At 37.6% G+C, this 18,394-nt stretch overlaps 1 protein-coding gene across 2 annotated transcripts in view; it reads left to right on the forward strand.

The window, feature by feature from the left end:
- Positions 1–17,931, forward strand: part of LOC127638723 (protein O-mannosyl-transferase TMTC2-like) — a 52,580-nt gene extending 34,649 nt beyond the window's left edge. Inside the window, exons 3-12 of one of the 2 annotated variants that reach the window (XM_052120376.1) lie at positions 3,568–4,429; positions 4,599–4,713; positions 5,914–5,999; positions 6,130–6,314; positions 7,238–7,316; positions 9,997–10,118; positions 11,824–11,905; positions 12,335–12,449; positions 13,589–13,652; positions 16,393–17,931. In XM_052120376.1, the coding sequence (XP_051976336.1) occupies positions 3,568–4,429; positions 4,599–4,713; positions 5,914–5,999; positions 6,130–6,314; positions 7,238–7,316; positions 9,997–10,118; positions 11,824–11,905; positions 12,335–12,449; positions 13,589–13,652; positions 16,393–16,572 (1,890 nt within the window). In that variant the 3' untranslated portion in view covers positions 16,573–17,931. The remainder of the gene's footprint in view (positions 1–3,567; positions 4,430–4,598; positions 4,714–5,913; positions 6,000–6,129; positions 6,315–7,237; positions 7,317–9,996; positions 10,119–11,823; positions 11,906–12,334; positions 12,450–13,588; positions 13,653–16,392) is intronic. The other variant, XM_052120377.1, reaches the window with a different exon arrangement.
- Positions 17,932–18,394: the final 463 nt, after the last annotated feature.

Genomic DNA, 18,394 nt, shown 5'->3' on the forward strand with positions numbered 1-18,394 from the left:
AAATAATGAAAAAAGATAGGGCACCTTCATTGATATTCTAGAAGCTAGCAAACACCAGGGGTATATGATATTGCTTTGATTTGACCTGGATGCAGTTTGAATCTAAAACAATACACTGTAGATTAGTTTTTCTCTCTGGCTGTATGAATGTGCAATGCAGAGAGCAAATTTTCATCCTATTTGCTCTTTAATCAGACAACGAGATGTGTAAAGCTTGGGTGATTGTCTGGAAATCATTCTGGTCTTTGTCAGCATATCAGTGGTGCAAAAGGCAGTGAAAATTCTCCACACCATCAGCCAACCTGTCTTTATTCTCAAAGGACAAAAAAAGAAGATGAAATAGTAATTTGCTAAGAGAACTTTTGGAGGAAAATGCAAAAAGTTGAAGGACTCATTAACAAACCAATTTGAGAGATTTTTTTGTTAAAAATGTTGCTTAGTTGAATGGATCTTTCACGGCTCATGAGAAATGCTCCATATTCTCATAGGATGGAATTCAGTGATGACGCACACAATATATTTGCTAATTTGTCTGAATTCAATTTAGGTGAGAAGATTTGCTCAGCAGTCAACAGCTTGACTAATGTGGCATAATTTATGCTACGACAGGAAATACAGCTCTGAAGTTATACAAAGGATGCCACATATCCATGCAGCTTTTACACAATTCTGGAGAAACTCAGAAACCTCAACCATCGTCATTTTGAGTGCTTTGATTAGGAGCAGCTAGAGCAAGCACCACCTTTGCCTTCTCAAAAAACTCACAATAAGCTTTAATGAGTCCTCCACTGCCCTGACTACTTGTATCTGATTTAAATATTCTGCAGGAATGTGTTGAGTCAGGAGAATGCACATTGAAATCAGAGGACACTTGTTTTGTTTTTATGAATGAAGTTGAAACATAGCCTTGTTCCTTTTGGAGAAGGTATTTGTAAGACAAATGCTTTTTAAGTTAGAAGGTAGAGGTAGACGATAGATCAGTTTTACCAATTAATCGCTGCCGATAGTTGCGGTTTGGAACTATCAGTTATCGGCAAAGAACTATACCGATATTTGCCAATAGTGTTATTTATTCCTCCGTGTTCCTCTGAATTTGAATTTGAATTAAAAAATGTATTATTGAAGCGAGAGCATGCAAACAAAAATGCGACTATATAGAAACTTACCTCGTCAGCACATACATTGTGTCTCCAAATTCATATGGTGAATAATAATATATAGGCTATAAAAAGCTTAATTTGCTAAATATTAAATATAGAGCAATGCAACGTAGCCAAGTATATATCCCTGGTGTGTTTCAGGCTTTTCTGGTGTTAAAAGTCCCAAGTTATGCACCCAATCTTCTTTTTTTGTTCTTGATTATTTTGGGGATTTTGGTTGAAAAATAAACAACATCTGAGATTTTATTCATTTTGGACTCTGGCCTCTATGCCTGTGCTGATTTAGAAAATGTTGTAACATTCTATTTATCGATTTTAAAAACTTTTGGCAGATTAATCGGTTGTCGCCTTTTCCACTATCTAGACCGCTAGTCTCTACATCAAAGAAAGCGAGTCCATATGGGACGGTAACTATGGCATGCTTGGCTTTGTGGTTTTGCTTAATGCCAGTATAATAAACTTCTAATCAGTGGCTGTTCATATATGCACTTCTGTGTATGTTGCAGCACACTTCAGACCTTGAAGTTAACCATGAAGAAATATAACTTCAGCAACTTTTAAAAACTTGGATGTTATGTATCCTTGTCAAGGGACAGTGCAATTTGTTAGTCACAATCTCAAATGATTTCCATCTTAATCGATTAACTCTGTGTGGTGTCTCCAATCTGAGATTGATGTTATAGTTCTGTTGATAAAGTGCAGGGAATTAAAACAAGATGATTATAAAGAGATAATTGGACAGTTCAGTGCTGGACCATAGATTGAAGATGTTAATGTAGATATCGAGAAAAGGAGGGACTATTGTGGATTTAGTCCATAGTTTCTGACTCATTGTGTGTGAAATTAAAGTAATCAATCCGTGACATCTAATTTCCCATGTCATTGACTTTGACTACCCCAATCTGCACTCTGTCTTCTGCGAGAAACAATTACAGAAGAAAATAGGCTTTCCTGTCAATTGATTTACAGATGTATATGTCCATCCATCCATCGTCAACCACTTATCCTGTGTACAGGGTCACGGGGGGCTGGAGCCTATCCCAGCTAACATTGGGCGAAAGGCAGGGGACACCCTGGACAGGTCGCCAGTCCATCGCAGGGCCACACATAGACAGACATACACTCACACTCACCTCCACATCTAGGGCAATTTTTTGGAGACACCAATTAACCTAGCCTGCATGTCTTTTGGATGGTGGGAGGAAGTCAGAGTACCCAGAGAGAACCCACGCAGACACGGGGAGAACATGCAAACTCCACACAGAAAGGCCGGGGCAACCAGGGTTTGAACCCACGACCTTCTTGCTGTGAGGCGACAGTGCTAACCGCTGCACCACCGTGCCGCCCTGAGATGTATATGTGTATATGTGTAAATGGTGTGAGAGCCTGAGGGTTTATATTCTAAACCTCTTTATTAAACAAAAGTGCACACAAACTTCTTTGACCCACTCAATAAAATATTTATTTTAAGATTTACGTATTTCAATTTCATAACAATAGTCCATCAAATTGAATTGAGTAATATTTAATAAAATAAAATAATAAAAAAAATGAAATATTGAATGGAATATTCAGTACAAGTTAAGCTCAATCAACAGCATTTAATTTGGCATATTGTTGATTAACACAAAAATTTATTTTGACATCCTTCCTTTTCTTTAAAAAAACCCCCAAGAATTCAGGTTACAGTGAGGTACTTATAATGGAACTGAATGGGGCCAATTTTTGGAGGGTTTAAAGGCAAAAATGTGAAGTTTATAATTTTATAAACGCACTTACATTAATTATTCTGTTAAAACTCATGTATTATTTGAGCTGTAAAGTTGTTTAAATTGTCATTTTTACAGTCGTTTTAGGTTTTGTTGACATTACATTGTCATGGCAATGAAGTTGTAAAATTGGTTATAACTTTACACAGAAAAGGTTAGTAAATAATTTTAATAATTTTATAATTTAATGTTTAACTTCTATTGTAAGTGACTTACTAGAACCAAGATTTATTTTATTTTTTTTTTTAAGAAAAGGATGCCCAGGTCTAAATACATTTTTGTGGTAATCAATATTATGCCACAAATGCTGTCAATTGAGCTAAACTTGTATTGAACCTGGAATATTCCTTTAAGTCATATTAATATAATTTGGTTAAACATAACTTAATTCAATTTGATTAAATTTTGTTATGAACAACTGTAGTGTGTAAATCTTACAAATAGTCTAAAATATATATTTTTTCAACTGCTATCACAGCACTGTTCTTTCTTAAACCTGAATAAAACATGAACATTTAGCACTGTTTTGGAATTGGACTTAATCCTTATGTGAAATTTAGAGAGTGTCACTGGACTGAAGTGAGTTGAGTTCTGTTGTAAAACATTGACTTATCTATTCTGCTGCTTCTCAATTTTAGAGGAAGAACTTTAGCTTGCTGATCAGTCTAGCTTGGCTGGTTGGCTGGGGGATGGTCTTGCTTGCCGCTCGCTTTTATTGGATGGGCAACAAGCCACCAAACTTCTCTAACTCGGACAACCCAGCAGCCGACTCGCCTCATTTCCTCACCAGAACGCTCACATTCCTGTACCTGCCAGCTGTCAATGCCTGGCTCCTCCTCTGCCCTGACAGACTCAGCTTTGATTGGTCCATGGATGCTATTCCTCTGCTCAGAACCATCACTGATTGGAGAAACCTTCAGTCTGTTGCATTCTATTTAGGATTTACACTCCTGGCCTGGTTTGGCCTTGGAAGTGAGGGATGCTCTAAAATCAGTGAAACAAATGGTAAATCCTACATGAACAATGGAAAGTCTCTTACTAATGGACACTGTCATAATCACCATGACAACACTGCCCTTCAGTACAGTAATCATTACATGGACTCAAAATCTGTTAACCCCCCCAATAGAAATGGCTATCATAAACCTCATTCCCTCAAAACTCATCAAAAATCTCTCCCAGAAACGGAGAACCTGGTTATCTTTTCAATTGGGCTGCTGGCTTTACCCTTTGTTCCAGCCACTAACGTGTTTTTCTACGTGGGCTTTGTGGTGGCCGAGCGAGTGCTCTACATACCCAGTATGGGCTTCTGTCTGCTAGTGACAGTGGGGCTGAGGACCATGTTCATTCGCTCCAGATCAAGACGCTCTAGAGCTGTCCTGCTGAGCTGTGCTGTGGGATTGGTGCTTCTCTACAGCCTGAAGACTGTTAGACGAAACCAGGACTGGCAGAGCGAGGAGATGCTTTACAGGTCTGGCATTGCTGTAAACCATGCTAAAGGTAGGCTTTTTTTTAGTTTAATGCACACCTTTTACTTCACCAGTAACCAATTATTCCTGTATGCTACTGTATAAGATATTGAATCATAATGTTGTCATGACATTTTCACAATATTAAATACTCTATAAAAAAAGAAATATTTCTTGATAATGCTTTTTTCTTGGGGTAGCTTGGGGTAACCTTGGTAATGTCCTGAAGAACCAAGGAAAAATGGCTGAGGCAGAGAGAGCATATAGAAATGCACTTTATTACCGAGGCAATATGGCAGACATGCTCTACAACCTGTGAGTAGAACACATACAGACACATACACAAGCACATATGTTCATATTAAATCATTAACAGGTGAAGAAAGAGAGGATGGCTGTCTATTTAAAGGGTTTAAGTCCTTTTTAAATGCCTATATTTTTTTTTTATCAATATTTAAGGATTGACTGCATAATTCTCTCTCTTATCTGTATTGCATTATCTCTTCACAGGACAGTGAAGGGCTATGGTAGTTCAAGGTCACATGGCACAGTTTTCAATGGGAACAGACACAATCCAATGAACATAATTATTACTAAACAAATGACAGAACAGATTTACACAATATAGATCAGGATGTTTCAAACCATTGGGGGAGAACCCCCAAATATGATGATCCCCTTATTAAAATATAGGGGCATCTATGAATTTTCACATCAAAAGACCCATTTAATGTAAGAAAAATAGTAAGTGTGATATAATAATTGGCTTTTATATTGTCATTTCAAAAAGCCAAGATTAAGATTAAGGTTAAAATATTATTTGAAATATGTTTACTTTATATTAAGTTGACAGTGTCTTTTTTATATCCGCTATTAGAGTAGTGTTAGGTTTATAAATGTGGAAAAAACTAAACTGGACACTTGTTTGAAAATCCCTGATATAACTGATCATAATACAGTTTTATTTTACACCATAGTGAATTTAATTCTTACAAAGGTGGACCTGAAATGCCAAAAGAATTGTCCATTTTGACTTGAAATGGCAAATATATATTGCACCTTGTGTGGAGGAAAGCCATGCTTTGCATTCAGATGGAGAAAGAGCTAGAGAGAGAAAAAGGTTAAAGAATGTGGAGGTGTTTGCTGTATCACTCCCTCAGGGCTTGTCTGTGTGACAGCGATTTCATTAGTCCTGATTTGCAGGCTTGGAATGGAGCATGCAGACACCTCTAACACCCATTAACCCCTGAGAGGAGGAGAGAATTTAATGTTTAACCCTTATGATCTGTGTCTTGTTCTATCTCTTGTCTTATCTCCAGAGGAAATATTACTTAAGCTTATATATTATATAACTTTGCTCATGAATTTGGTAGGATGTGACATTGTCGTTTATAATATTGCTAAATGTAATATCAAAATATGACAAAAAATTATTTTGGACCATTAATTCCTGGAGCCTCAGAAACCTGTTACTTTCTGTTAATCTGATAGCCGTATGTGCTTTATTTCATTCAGGGGTTTGCTGTTACAGGAGAGCGAGCGATACTCAGAGGCTCTGCATTACTATAAACTGGCCATTGGGAGCAGACCAACTCTGGCCTGTGAGTTCACTCTTCATTTTCTCTCTAATGTCATGACCAAGAGTTTATTACTGGGTAAATGGTCTAATGAGAACTGTTTTAGTGTTTTCTCTCTTCATCACTGCCTCTCTCTTTGTCCTTTTTTTCAAAGCTGCATACTTGAACATGGGCATTATCCTGGTATCCCAGGGAAATACTGAAGAGGCCAAGCACACTTTCCACACCTGTGCAGACATCCCTGATGAGAACCTGAAGGACCCTCATGCCCACAAGAGTTCTGTTACCAGCTGCTTGTACAACCTGGGCAAGCTGTTTCATGAGCAGGGCCAACACGAGGTAGAGCATCAGCCAGACATCACTGCTACACTCAGCATGAATCAAATTTTGGACACTTGAGATCAGCCATGGCTGTTTATTCATTAAATATTTTCTGAAATGTGCACAAATATCAGTAAATAATGTAGTGATGTTAATACTGTAAGAAGAGGTATAGTCTAAATTGCTGATGCAAAGATGTTCTTTTATGAATGGCTGCTTAAAGGAATAGCTCACCCGAAAATGATTTCGTCATTCACTCACCTTCATGCCATCCCTGATGTATGTCTGTCTTCTGCAGAACATAAACAAAGATTTTTAGAAGAGTATCTCTGCTCTGTAGGTCCATAAAATGCAAGTGAATGGTGACCAAAATTTGAAGTTCCAAAAAGAATATAAAGGCAGCATAAAAGTAATCCATAAGACGTCTGTGGTTTAATCCATGTCTTCTGAAGTGATCCAATCAGTTTTGGGTAAGAATAGACAAAATATAACTCCTTTTCACTATAAATCTTGACATCAGCATTCTCCTTGGCAATCATGATTTCAGGCTTGATTACACTTCCTTGTGGCATCTTGCACTTTGCGCATGCGTTAAGCTCTAGAAAGTGTAATTGAGCTTGAAATCATGATCATTCCTAGAGACTGCAATGGCAAGATGTACAGTCAAAAGGAAAGAGTCATATGGAGTCGTATGGATTACTTTTATGCTGCCTTTATATTATTTTTGGAGTTTCAAAGATTAGATCACCATTCACCTTCAGAGCTGAGATATTATTCCAGAAAGCTTAATTTGTGTTCTGCAGATGAAAGAAAGTCATTCACAACCAAGATGGGATGAGGGTGAGTAAATTAACAAAATAATTCGAATTTTTGGGTAAACTTCAAGAACTTGAACTTTCTCCTTGTTACATAAGCACATGCTGTTCTTGGTTGATCCACAGGAGGCGCTGTCCATGTATAAGGAGGCTGTACAAAAGATGCCTCGACAGTTTGCACCACAGAGTTTGTACAACATGATGGGTCAGTGTTGTTCATTCCTCACTTTGCCTCATTTGCAATAGTTGATATTCGAAAACACTATGTCTACATATCTAAATATGTACAGAGTAATGTGATAAATCAATACCCTCTAAATCCGGGGGTTTGAACTGATCCTCTGTAGACAGGTTTTAGTTTAAATACATTTCTCATTTCATTAAAATTTTTATTTGTATAGATCTTTTCCTAATAGGCTGACATGTTGTCTGAAAGCAGCTTCACAGATGATAATGCCTTATGCCAAGTGTCCCCACTCGCTGAACAGCTTTATTGGAGAAAAAAAAATAATAATTTCACTGGACCAATGTATTTGACAATTTTGGGTTACCAAAAAAAGTGTTCAAATTCTGTCTTCAGACCCACATTTCCCCTTTTCTACTTTTTAAAGAGAGTCAAATAAACGTGCACATCACAGCTAAAATGCCAGTAAAGTCTGTAGTCTGGTCTTCCAGATTTACCTACAAGACTGGCAGAGGCAGAAAGCGAAAGATTTCAAAAACCTTGGAAAGAAAACTGGTGAGAGAGGTTTCTAAAGACCCAAGAACATCTACCAAGACACTAGTAAATGATTTAGCCAAGACTGGGATTGATGTCTCAACAAAGACGGTCACTAGAGCCCTGCACAGGAACTTCTGAAGGAACTTCTCCAAGCTAGACTGAAGTTTGCCAAGGACAACCTAGAGAAAAATGATGTATACTGGAAACATGTCCTTTGGTCAGATGAGACAAAACTAGAGCTCTTTGGCCATAGAGATGTTGCCTATGTTTGGAGAAAGAAGGGAGAGGCGCTCAACCCAAAGAACACTGCTCCCACAATGAAACATGGCGGTGGGAGTATAATGCTGTGGGGATGTTTCAGTGCGTCTGGAACTGGGAATCTCATCAGGGTCAAAGAAATCATGAAAAGGAAGACTACGAGAAGATTTTGAAAGACAACCTCAGGCAATCAGCAACAAAACTTGGTTTGGGTCGACATTTCGTCTACCAGCATTATACCAGCAACCACCAGCAACGACCCAAAGCATACCTCACTTCTGGTGAAGAACTACCTCCAAACGAGCAAAGTGAACGTCCTTGACTGGCCTGCACAAAGCCCAGACTTGAATCCCATAGAAAATCTGTGGGCCACACTGAAGACTAGAGTACATGCCAGGAGACCAACAAATCTGGAGGAGCTTGAGAGATTTGCAAAGGAGGAATGGGCTGCAACTTTTCAGGAGAAATGCCTAAAACTTGTTGAGAACTACAACAAACGACTGAAGGCTGCTATCAAGCAAAAGGGACACACTATTGACTATTAACATCAGAGGGCTAATAATTTTGACCTGTGTTTCTATTTGTATTATAAACACACTAAGTTGCCTAAATAAACTATTATGTTTAGAAATGCAATGTTGAAAAAAATCTTTGCTCCATTAAACCGCACTTGGGAATTATTTGAAAAATAACTACATATTTCAAAGGGGGCTAATAATTTTGTCTTCAGCTGTAATAACAGCCAGTTCAAACGGCATGTTGTTAAAATACAAATAAAGATATTGTTACATTGAAAAGATTACAACCGCTTCAGCCCCTCTCTCCTGGTAAAAAGCAGATTACACACACACACACACCGGTATGATCGCACAGCTTAGAGATGTGATCAAACCAATCTGCATAAGTGCGAAGTTACCACCAACATGCATTTTTAATTGGAAAAAAATAAACGAGTGCATTCGTTTTTTTCCGAGAAATGGTAAATCCGTAAATGTTAAGATAAGGCATTTAGGTTAAATGAAGTGGCACTATTCCGTGTGTATTCTGCTGAAGCTGTGTGATGTGTCTGAAGGTGTTTAAAAACTTGCTGGTGATTTCCCACTTTGAAATCTATGTAGACATTGGTGGCAGATGTTTTTTCCCGGTCTCATCAAAAAGACAATATAGGTCTGATTCAAATGAAGGTTCAAGCAAAAATAAACTTCTACACATACAACATAACTTTACCATGCTTTACATTACTACCGTATTAACGGTACTACAATTTAAAATATACTGTGGCACCAGCAGTATTTTGAAGCTTTAATATTGCGATACTACCGTAGGACCGGTATACCATGCAGCCGTAATCCAGAAATGTGATGAGTGGTAGCAAAAACAGGGAGAGGAAATATGATCAAATACGGGGCAACCCAAAGCACAAAGGGAGGAGAGAAGCCAGGACAACATATTTGTTCAGATGGATTGTATGAATGATTCTGGAGATAAGAGCTGAAGTTTGATGAAGAGGCTGTACATTCTATTTTAGATGAACCCCACATTCCTGATGTCAGCACCACCAAGCATATACAGTAATAATGAAATTCACCAATAGTTTGGTAAACTCTGTTGTTTGGGGTCACACATGTTATTCACTGTGTCTAAGTTACAGACTACAGCTGTCTTATCTGGCTCACACCTGGTTGGAATATTTCTGGGGGGTTTAGAGCTGCAAAGCATTCCAGAAAGACTCGTGTCTATGAATCACTTTGCTCTGAGCATATCTGGAAATGTCTTCCATATCTTCCTCAAACTCATCCCATGACATTGTTTTCTCATTTTGCAGTTGAAAGTTTATGATGTGCTGACACGAAGAGCATGGCATTTTGGGTAATGTTAGATGTTCCTTCTGACTTTGACCCCACAGGTGAGGCCTATATGAGGCTGAATAATATAGGAGATGCAGACCATTGGTACAGAGAGTCACTGAAGGCCAAACCTGACCACATTCCTGCCCACCTGACTTATGGAAAACTGCTGTCTATCAAAGTAAGTTAACTAAATAAATATGACCCCTCTGAGCATTACAGTAGATCTTGAATGAATATCCCATTTAACTGTCACAGTTTCTTCTGAAATCTGAAATGAACCTCTGTCCTGGTCATGGTTATTTATTACACTCAACACTAATTGATTCATCAATTAAACATTGAGACACAGCCATACAAAAGGATGAAACCTCCAGTTTTTGGTCAAATGACCTGACAGCCTCAGTCACTATTTGCTTTCATTACATCTCTTTCCATACAGTAAAAGTGAATGGTGACTCAGTCTGTCATTCAAAAACTAGAAATAGGGAGACAATGAAGAATGACCAATATTTTGAGCGGTAGATGACCTTTCAAAAGGCTTTTAGTGTTGAAGATAGAAGTAATTGCTTTGTCCTTGAGAAGAATGTTAGAAAGAGTTATCTCTCACACATCAACACCCATATCAGATGGAATGGGACTATTTTTAAACCTATAGGACACACAAATATCCCCATTTTATTCCATCCCTTTCTTTAGTAGTATTCTACTAACACTGCTGTCCTGAATAAGACATTACAATCACATACACCATGATGTAAATGGAGAGGGGTGATGAAGAAAGGTCAGACAGCTGCATCCCCTCCAGGATGTGATATTTCATATCCTCCCACTAATCTGATTTGGGTTTGTGTCCCAACACCGCTGGTCAAAAGTCCAGACTTAAACTCCTCCCAACTCTGCACCAACCCCAAGGCAGTCCATTTAATCTAATTACTGTCTTATTGAAAACAGGTTATTGGTGAACTTTTGACCACCTTCTGAACAACTTCAGTGTATCATCTGGGTCATAAAACAGTCAAGGGAGCGTCACATAAAAATGACTTCAGTTATATCATGTATTACGTCAGACTTTTTTTTTTTTTATGTAGATGTAAAGAAAGTAATAATTGCAAAGCCGTTTTCATTTGCCAGATTTGCCAGCCTCACACGCAATCTGACTCTGGAATATTTATATTAATATATTAATGTTTCCTTTTCTGTCCTTCTTTATAGATATATATATATATTAAGCTGTCTCTGTCTTTGAGTTGTAGGGGAAGGACATTTACTGAGTGAAAACGAACTCTAAAACTGTTTCAGTTGACTGTGTAACCTGCTCCGCTTATTTAATGGTTTAGTTGATAGATTAAATCGTGGGCTGAGGCTGAAACAATAGCATTATTTGTGTTTAGCCTTTTGGATTTAAACCCAAAGCCATTTAATGGTTTTGATATTTGACATGAAGTATTGTAGGTCTATACATTTGGTAAAAATGGTTGCTTTGAGACAGTTGAATGCTTTTCAAATAAAGCCAATCTTTTCCATGATATTTCTTTATCCTCTTATCTCAAGTGCTTGCCAGAGAACTGTTTAATGAGGCAAATCTAATAAAACCTGACTGCTTTAACTTCTTTTAACAAGAATATTTGCAAAGGTAACACCAACATGGAAGCAATCAGCACTGATCCATAAAAAAAATGAGAGAATTGCACATTGAAGACAGACACTCACACTTAAGCACAAACAAATTTACTCATACTTTGTAACTGTACAGAAGGGTTTTAAAAATGCAGACTTTGACATCACCTAATTGTTTTAGAGTAAATTCAAAGGAACCTAGGGTTATAACTGCCTCTCTTCATTAATAACAGTGCAGGTGTAATGATTTCTTGATTACTCCACAGGGAAAGAAGTCTGAAGCGGAGCATTACTTCCAAAAGGCAATAGAGCTGGATCCTACTAAAGGAAACTGCTATATGCATTATGGTAGGTTTCCTCGCCATTGTTCTTTTCTTGTTATGTGATTTCTAAACAACGGTCAATAATACAGTAATCAGCACAGGAGCATTCCTGTGACGCAACTTCTTGCAGTACAACAACAAATATAGTGATTCTTAATGATCCGAGAGCATATGGGCAATGACATATGTTAACAACCCTTTCCAACCTCTCGCAAAACCATGTCCGTCCTTATTGCTGATACTTATCAGTGAATTCAGTGTGTCCTGTTGCACCAGAATTTCATTGTGCCTCATGTCCTGCCTCATCTACCACTTTTACTCTGTCTGCCTTTGTGTCTCTTTTTGGATGCTTGTTCTGAATATCTGGAATCATCTCAGGCTGTTTGACCTGGGGTCCTGGCCTGCTCTGTTTGGGCTGTTTTCCATCCGGTGAGCTCCTCTGTTTCTCTCTCAGGTCAGTTTCTGTTGGAACAGTCTCGTCTAGAAGAAGCTGCAATGATGGCAGAGAAAGCTGCAGAGCTGGACAGTTCGGAATTTGACGTGGTGTTCAGTGCTGCTCATATGCTCAGGTATGTGCGTCTCCACAGTTTGAGCTGCAATGCTCTCATGGTTTGTATCTACAGCCCTGTCACTGGGCATTACTCTGCTTCCGGTCTCCATAAGAAGCAGTGCAAAAAGTACCAAAAGGAGCGATCCAGATGGAGAACGACACCCATTATAAGTGTTAGTTGTGGTACAAATGTGTTCAGGCTCAACTTGTGCAGATGTTGGCTGTCATAACAACTTGAAGTAATCAATGATATAATTGTGACTAACCTTGGGCCATCGCTTCATGCCATCTACCCACTTTTATGGGTGAGGTACCATCAAAAGATGGTAATCAGGACTCTGTAAAGTATCGGCTCTATGTAGCCGCATGTTATTTATTTGCCAGTTTTTACACATTTATTACGCTAAACATCACATTATCAGCTAAAACATACGCCGATGCGAGTGAAAACACTGGAGCCCGGAAAACGAAAACATGCTTCTGTTAAGAATCATGGAAACCTTCTGCATTCAGGTAAAGGTGTATTATATATATTATACAGTATATATATACACCGATCAGCCACAACATTAAAACCACCTGCCTAATATTGTGTAGGTCTGTATATAGCATTCTGAGATTCTTTTCTTCTCACCACAGTTGTACAGAGTGGTTATCTGAGTTACCATAGACTTTGTCAGTTCTAACCAGTCTGGCCATTCTCTGTTGACCTCTCTCATCAACAAGGCATTTCCGTCCACAGAACTTCCACTCACTGGATGTTTTTTGTTTTTGGCACCATTCTGAGTAAATTCTAGAGACTGTTGTGCATGTAAATCCCAGGAGATCAGCAGTTACTCAAACCAGTCCATCTGGAACCAACAATCATGCCACGGTCTGAGATAAAAAACATTCACCATTCTGATGGTTAATGTGAACATTAACTGAAGCTCCTGACCCGTGTATGCATGAATTTATCCATTGCACTGCCACGCGATTGGCTGATTAGATAATCACAAGGATTATTGCTGGTGCCAGACGGGCTGGTTTGAGGATCAAAATTATCTCAGAATGCTATTCTGAGATGTGGGTTGGCACTGTTTTGGCGGGATGCCAAATATATATATATAATACAACAACCATTATAGACTATATTAATGTGTATATGTGTCTCCACAGGCAGGCTAGTCTGAATGAGGCAGCTGAGAGGTATTATGGGAAGGCAGCAGACCTAAGACCTGATGTAAGTACCATTTTTAACTCTCTTGTTAGGTGTCTTAAATTGATCATGCAGTTTTTTTTTGAATTGCGAAGTACATATGTGCAGAGAACAGGATACTCCATATTCCCAAAACTGCTTGGTATGTACATGTTCATATGCTGTGGCAGAAGTCAACCCAAGACATATGGAAGCCAGGTCAAGGAACTGGGGTCATGGGAATAAATATTATATGCCACAGGTATTATAAATAGTATGGGTACAAACCAATTGGTATTTAATGCAATTTTAATTTTATATATTAATATTATTATTTAATACAACACATAATTGAACGATTACACAAGTGTCTTGCATAAATGTTAAATGTGTTTCTCAGCACCACTTAGCACCAGTGTCCTATCCATAAAGAAAATACTGAGGGTCTGAAATAGGAAATGCATTAATCTAGACCGCCTGGCTCACAGCTGGAGGGGTACAGGTGTTAGAAACCTGCTGAAGGCCTTTCCAAACTATAACATTTCCTTCCTGTCTCTTTTGCTTTTCTTTTTATAAAGGTGGAGGATATAAATACATCCCCTCAAATTAGGAATTTTGAACTAGCAATAATGACCTGGTAATTTATGATTTGAGAGCATGGTAGAACAGTCTGAGTATACTAGACTTGATGTTCGATTTTGCTGCCAGGAATTCTCCACTTTAAAATGCATCATAAGCTGCCTTGATTATTGACAAAAAAATTATATATACGCTGGTGGCCAAAAGTTTGGAATAATTTACAGATTTTGCTCTTATGGAAAGAAATTGGTACTTTTATTCACAACAGTGGCATTCAACTGATCACAATGTATAGTCAGGACATTAATAACGTGAAAATTACAATTTGAAATGAATGTTCAGAACATTAAGAAATCCTCCACGTGCAGCAATGACAGTTGAGCGGGTAGAATTCAATGAAGCTGTCAGCTGAGGACATGCGAGGCATCTGTTTCTCAAACTAGAGACTCTGATGTACTTATCCTCTTGTTTAGTTGTACATCTGGCCTTCCACATCTCTTTCTGTCCTTGTTAGAGCCAGTTGTCCTTTGTCTTTGAAGACTGTAGTTTACACCTTTTGTGTGAAAATTACATTTTTCAAATAGTGATGGTGCTGTTTTTTAAATCAGTAATGTCCTGACTATACTTTGTGATCAGTCAAATGCTACTTTGGTGAATTAAAGTACCAATTTCCTTCCAAAAGAGCAAAATCTGTACATTATTCCAAACTTTTGGTTGCCAGTGTGTATATATATATATATATTATTAAAGGCATAGTTGTTCACCCAAAAAGGAATATTCTCTCATAAATTACTCACCCTCATGCCATTTGAGATGTGTATGACTTTCTATCTTCTGCAGAACACAAATGAAGATTTGTAGAAGAATATCTCAGCTCTGTAGGTCCATACAATGCAGGTGAATGGTGGCCAGAAGTTTTTATCTCTGAAATCACATAAAGCCAGCATAAAAGGAATCCATATGACTCCATATCTTCAGAAGCAATATAATACAGGTGTGGGTGTTTTACCATAAATCTCTACCTTTGACCAGCCCCAACCAGACAAAAAACAAAAGAAGAATGTGGAAATGAAAGTGTAGATTTACAGTATAAAAAGGCTTTTTATTTTTTCTGTTTCTCATCCACACCTATCACATCGGTTCTGAAGATGGATTTAGCCACTGGATTTATTTGTCAGAAGTCATACACATCTGGGATGGCATGAGGATGAGTAAAAGATGAGAGAATTTTCATTTTTGGGTGAACTATCCCTTTAAATGTGCACTTTTTTCTTCTTCTAGTTTTTTTAAACAGAAAGCAATAGTAATAATAGAATACTATTTAAAAAAGAAAATCCATCATTTTGAGTCACTTTGACTCAGAAACACATTTTTTGAGTTTCATGCACTAATAAGGAAAATTTCATGCACGTTAATAAAAAACACTGTCAGCTTTCAAATTATATATTTATTATGTCTATTCAAAAACTTTTTGAATTTCTTTTTACATAACACTCAATGTATTTCTGGGTCAAAAATGATGGAACAGGTGACATTTTATGAAAAGATGTACACTAACAAGATGAAGACACTAGTCATATCAGTCTGACCAGCTGAATATTACTCACTTTATCTCAACCAAATAATCATTGCTGACTGCAAATAATGCCTTTTTAAAATGACATTGGTAAAATATATTTAGATTTTATTTTTTTTGTTCTTTATTTTTAAATTGTTTGAGTGAGGATGCATCTAAGCTGCTAGGTGTTAGTGACCTTTAACACTGTGTTGGTATTTTTCATACATGTTATTAATGTGTCCATTGATTACTGTAATGCATTAATGCTCAACAACTGAAATTACAGTGTAACAATAAACATTACATTTTAAACATTAACGCAAATCTCAAATATTTTTGTTTGTAAATCTAGTCTTGTGAACTAAAAAATAATAAAAATAATTGAACTGCCTTAGTGCTGCCCCTAGTGGCTAATTTAGTTGCAGCTGCTACTGACATGGCCACCAACTATGCCAGTGTCAGTGACTGCATCATTTCTGCCTTTAAAAGATTTGACTTATATTTTGAGTAGCTCTGTGTTATTTCTTCAGAAATGCATATTTGTTTTAGTTAAGGATTGAATATTGAGAATTGAAATCCGATACACAAATGCTGTAAGAAATTAGGGTGGGAAATTAATCTGTGTACTTTACTCTCACTTTCACTCAGCATCCCGCTGCTCTGATGAATCTTGGGGCTATCCTCCACCTTAATGGGAAACTGAAGGAGGCAGAGAGCAACTACCTCCGTGCACTGCAGCTCAAACCAGATGACCTCATCACTCAGTCCAACCTCCACAAACTCTGGAATGTCATGCAGAAACGGGGCCTACAAACTACAGGGTCATGATCTTTAGCCTTAACCCCCAGCAGATCTTTGATCATGTTTGATCTGTAGAGTTTTGTGGTGTTGGAACTCCTACAGTACGTTTCTATCTTGTCTTGTGGAATTCAGCTCAAACCAAGAGCTCAAATGGGCTCATAATACTAAAAAAGTTTTCGAGATTGATTATTGGGTCAGGAGGGGTATACTGAGAATGAACTGTACCCACTGGAGTCATATGATGATCAAACCGAAGTTTGCTTTTGAAGATCCTCTTTCATGAAAGAAAATTGCAGGGCAACAGTGAAGACTTCTGGAATTAAACTTACATCTTACATTCAACAAACTTTGAGAAAAAAAGATTTTTCTATGTGTATTTGTCTTATTTGCATGGTCAAGAACTGAGCTGAAGCAGCTATGTAGGCTATCACTGTGACCAGAACATAAATTAAACCCCTGAGAACACTGCACGAGGAGTAAATGTTGTATGTGACTTTTCTGATGGCTTTACCGAATCACTGACAGCTGCAGGGTTTTATGTGATGACCGCATCATTGATGACCATGAGCTCCATTGAGCAGAACATTGCGTTCAAGACAACAAGGCAATATGGAAGCCATTGTCTACTGCCAATCATGACTTTCCCAAACCAAATCCCTTAAAAAAATATCCCCAGAAAATAATTTATTGCTAATGACAAGCCAACAGTGTCTTTAGAAGTCTGTTCATACTGTATTTTTATTTTTTTTAAAGTTTCATGTCTTCTTCTGTCAAGAAACATTTGACCACAATAAAGAGAACATTTGTGATGGTCAATATTCCTGTTCTTTGTAGCTGATAATGACCATTTGATAATCTCATTAATAATGAGTAATTTCTTCAACTGTATATTGAAATCAATCTGTCTCGACCTGCATAAAGTAGCTGGTGTTGTTAAAAAATAAATAAATGTGATGTGAAATCAGATGGCAACATTTTACATTCCCTGGGGGAAAATAATAAATTCCAAAACGTGAGTTTCTAGAAGGAAGTTTACGATAACATATAATAATTTTTTATCTCTTTTCCAATTCGAGGGGCATATACAGTTTATCTGTGTGTATTGAAGGCAGATTTGCTGAAGTGTCAACAGTTAGCTTCCCGTATCAGCAGCAGATGACTTGATACTGAAAACATACTGAAGTTTTTCTATTCTTCAAACCTTTCTCATTTAAGTTGTAAAAATGTATCTCTTCTCTGGCATTTGTGAGTCTTCTCTTCACTCTTCTAAGTCAACAGAAAGTGTTTGATTGGTCTCCTTTTTTTAAGAACTGCTGTGAGTTATACAGTTTCATCGGTATATGAGGGCCTATATAGCAGCAGAGATGTTTAAACTGATGAGTGTTCATCAATATTCAGTGGTCATTCCTATAGGCAAACTAAGCAAGCTGCTTCGTGCCGCCGATCTGCCATGATCCCCCACACAAAGTTTGCTGAGGGCCCCCAAAAGGCTAGGACCTGACAATATTTTCAGACTTTATATGGCAGGAGATGGAGAGCTATTGTATTGAATACCAGCACAATGGTATTATTGGTTTAAATCTGCATTTCTCTTTTTTGGCATATTGCAGTGAAGCAGTTCTCTTTGTTATCAGGCATTTGCTCATTTTGTGCACTTTTTTACAGTAACATATGAATTTAAAGTTTGGCAGATTTTATTTTGGTAAAAAACGTTCTTTTAATGTGTGAGCTGAAGAGTTATCAGTGTTATTCATCAGCATTTAGTTATCAGTGCTTTTATCTTTTCTCTGTAGGTGTTAGATTATGAGGATGTAGGTTCTGTAAGTGTTTCCTCTCTCCACAGTCAGTC

Source organism: Xyrauchen texanus, chromosome 47, assembly GCF_025860055.1.
Source record: "Xyrauchen texanus isolate HMW12.3.18 chromosome 47, RBS_HiC_50CHRs, whole genome shotgun sequence".
Taxonomy (NCBI): Eukaryota; Metazoa; Chordata; class Actinopteri; order Cypriniformes; family Catostomidae; genus Xyrauchen; species Xyrauchen texanus.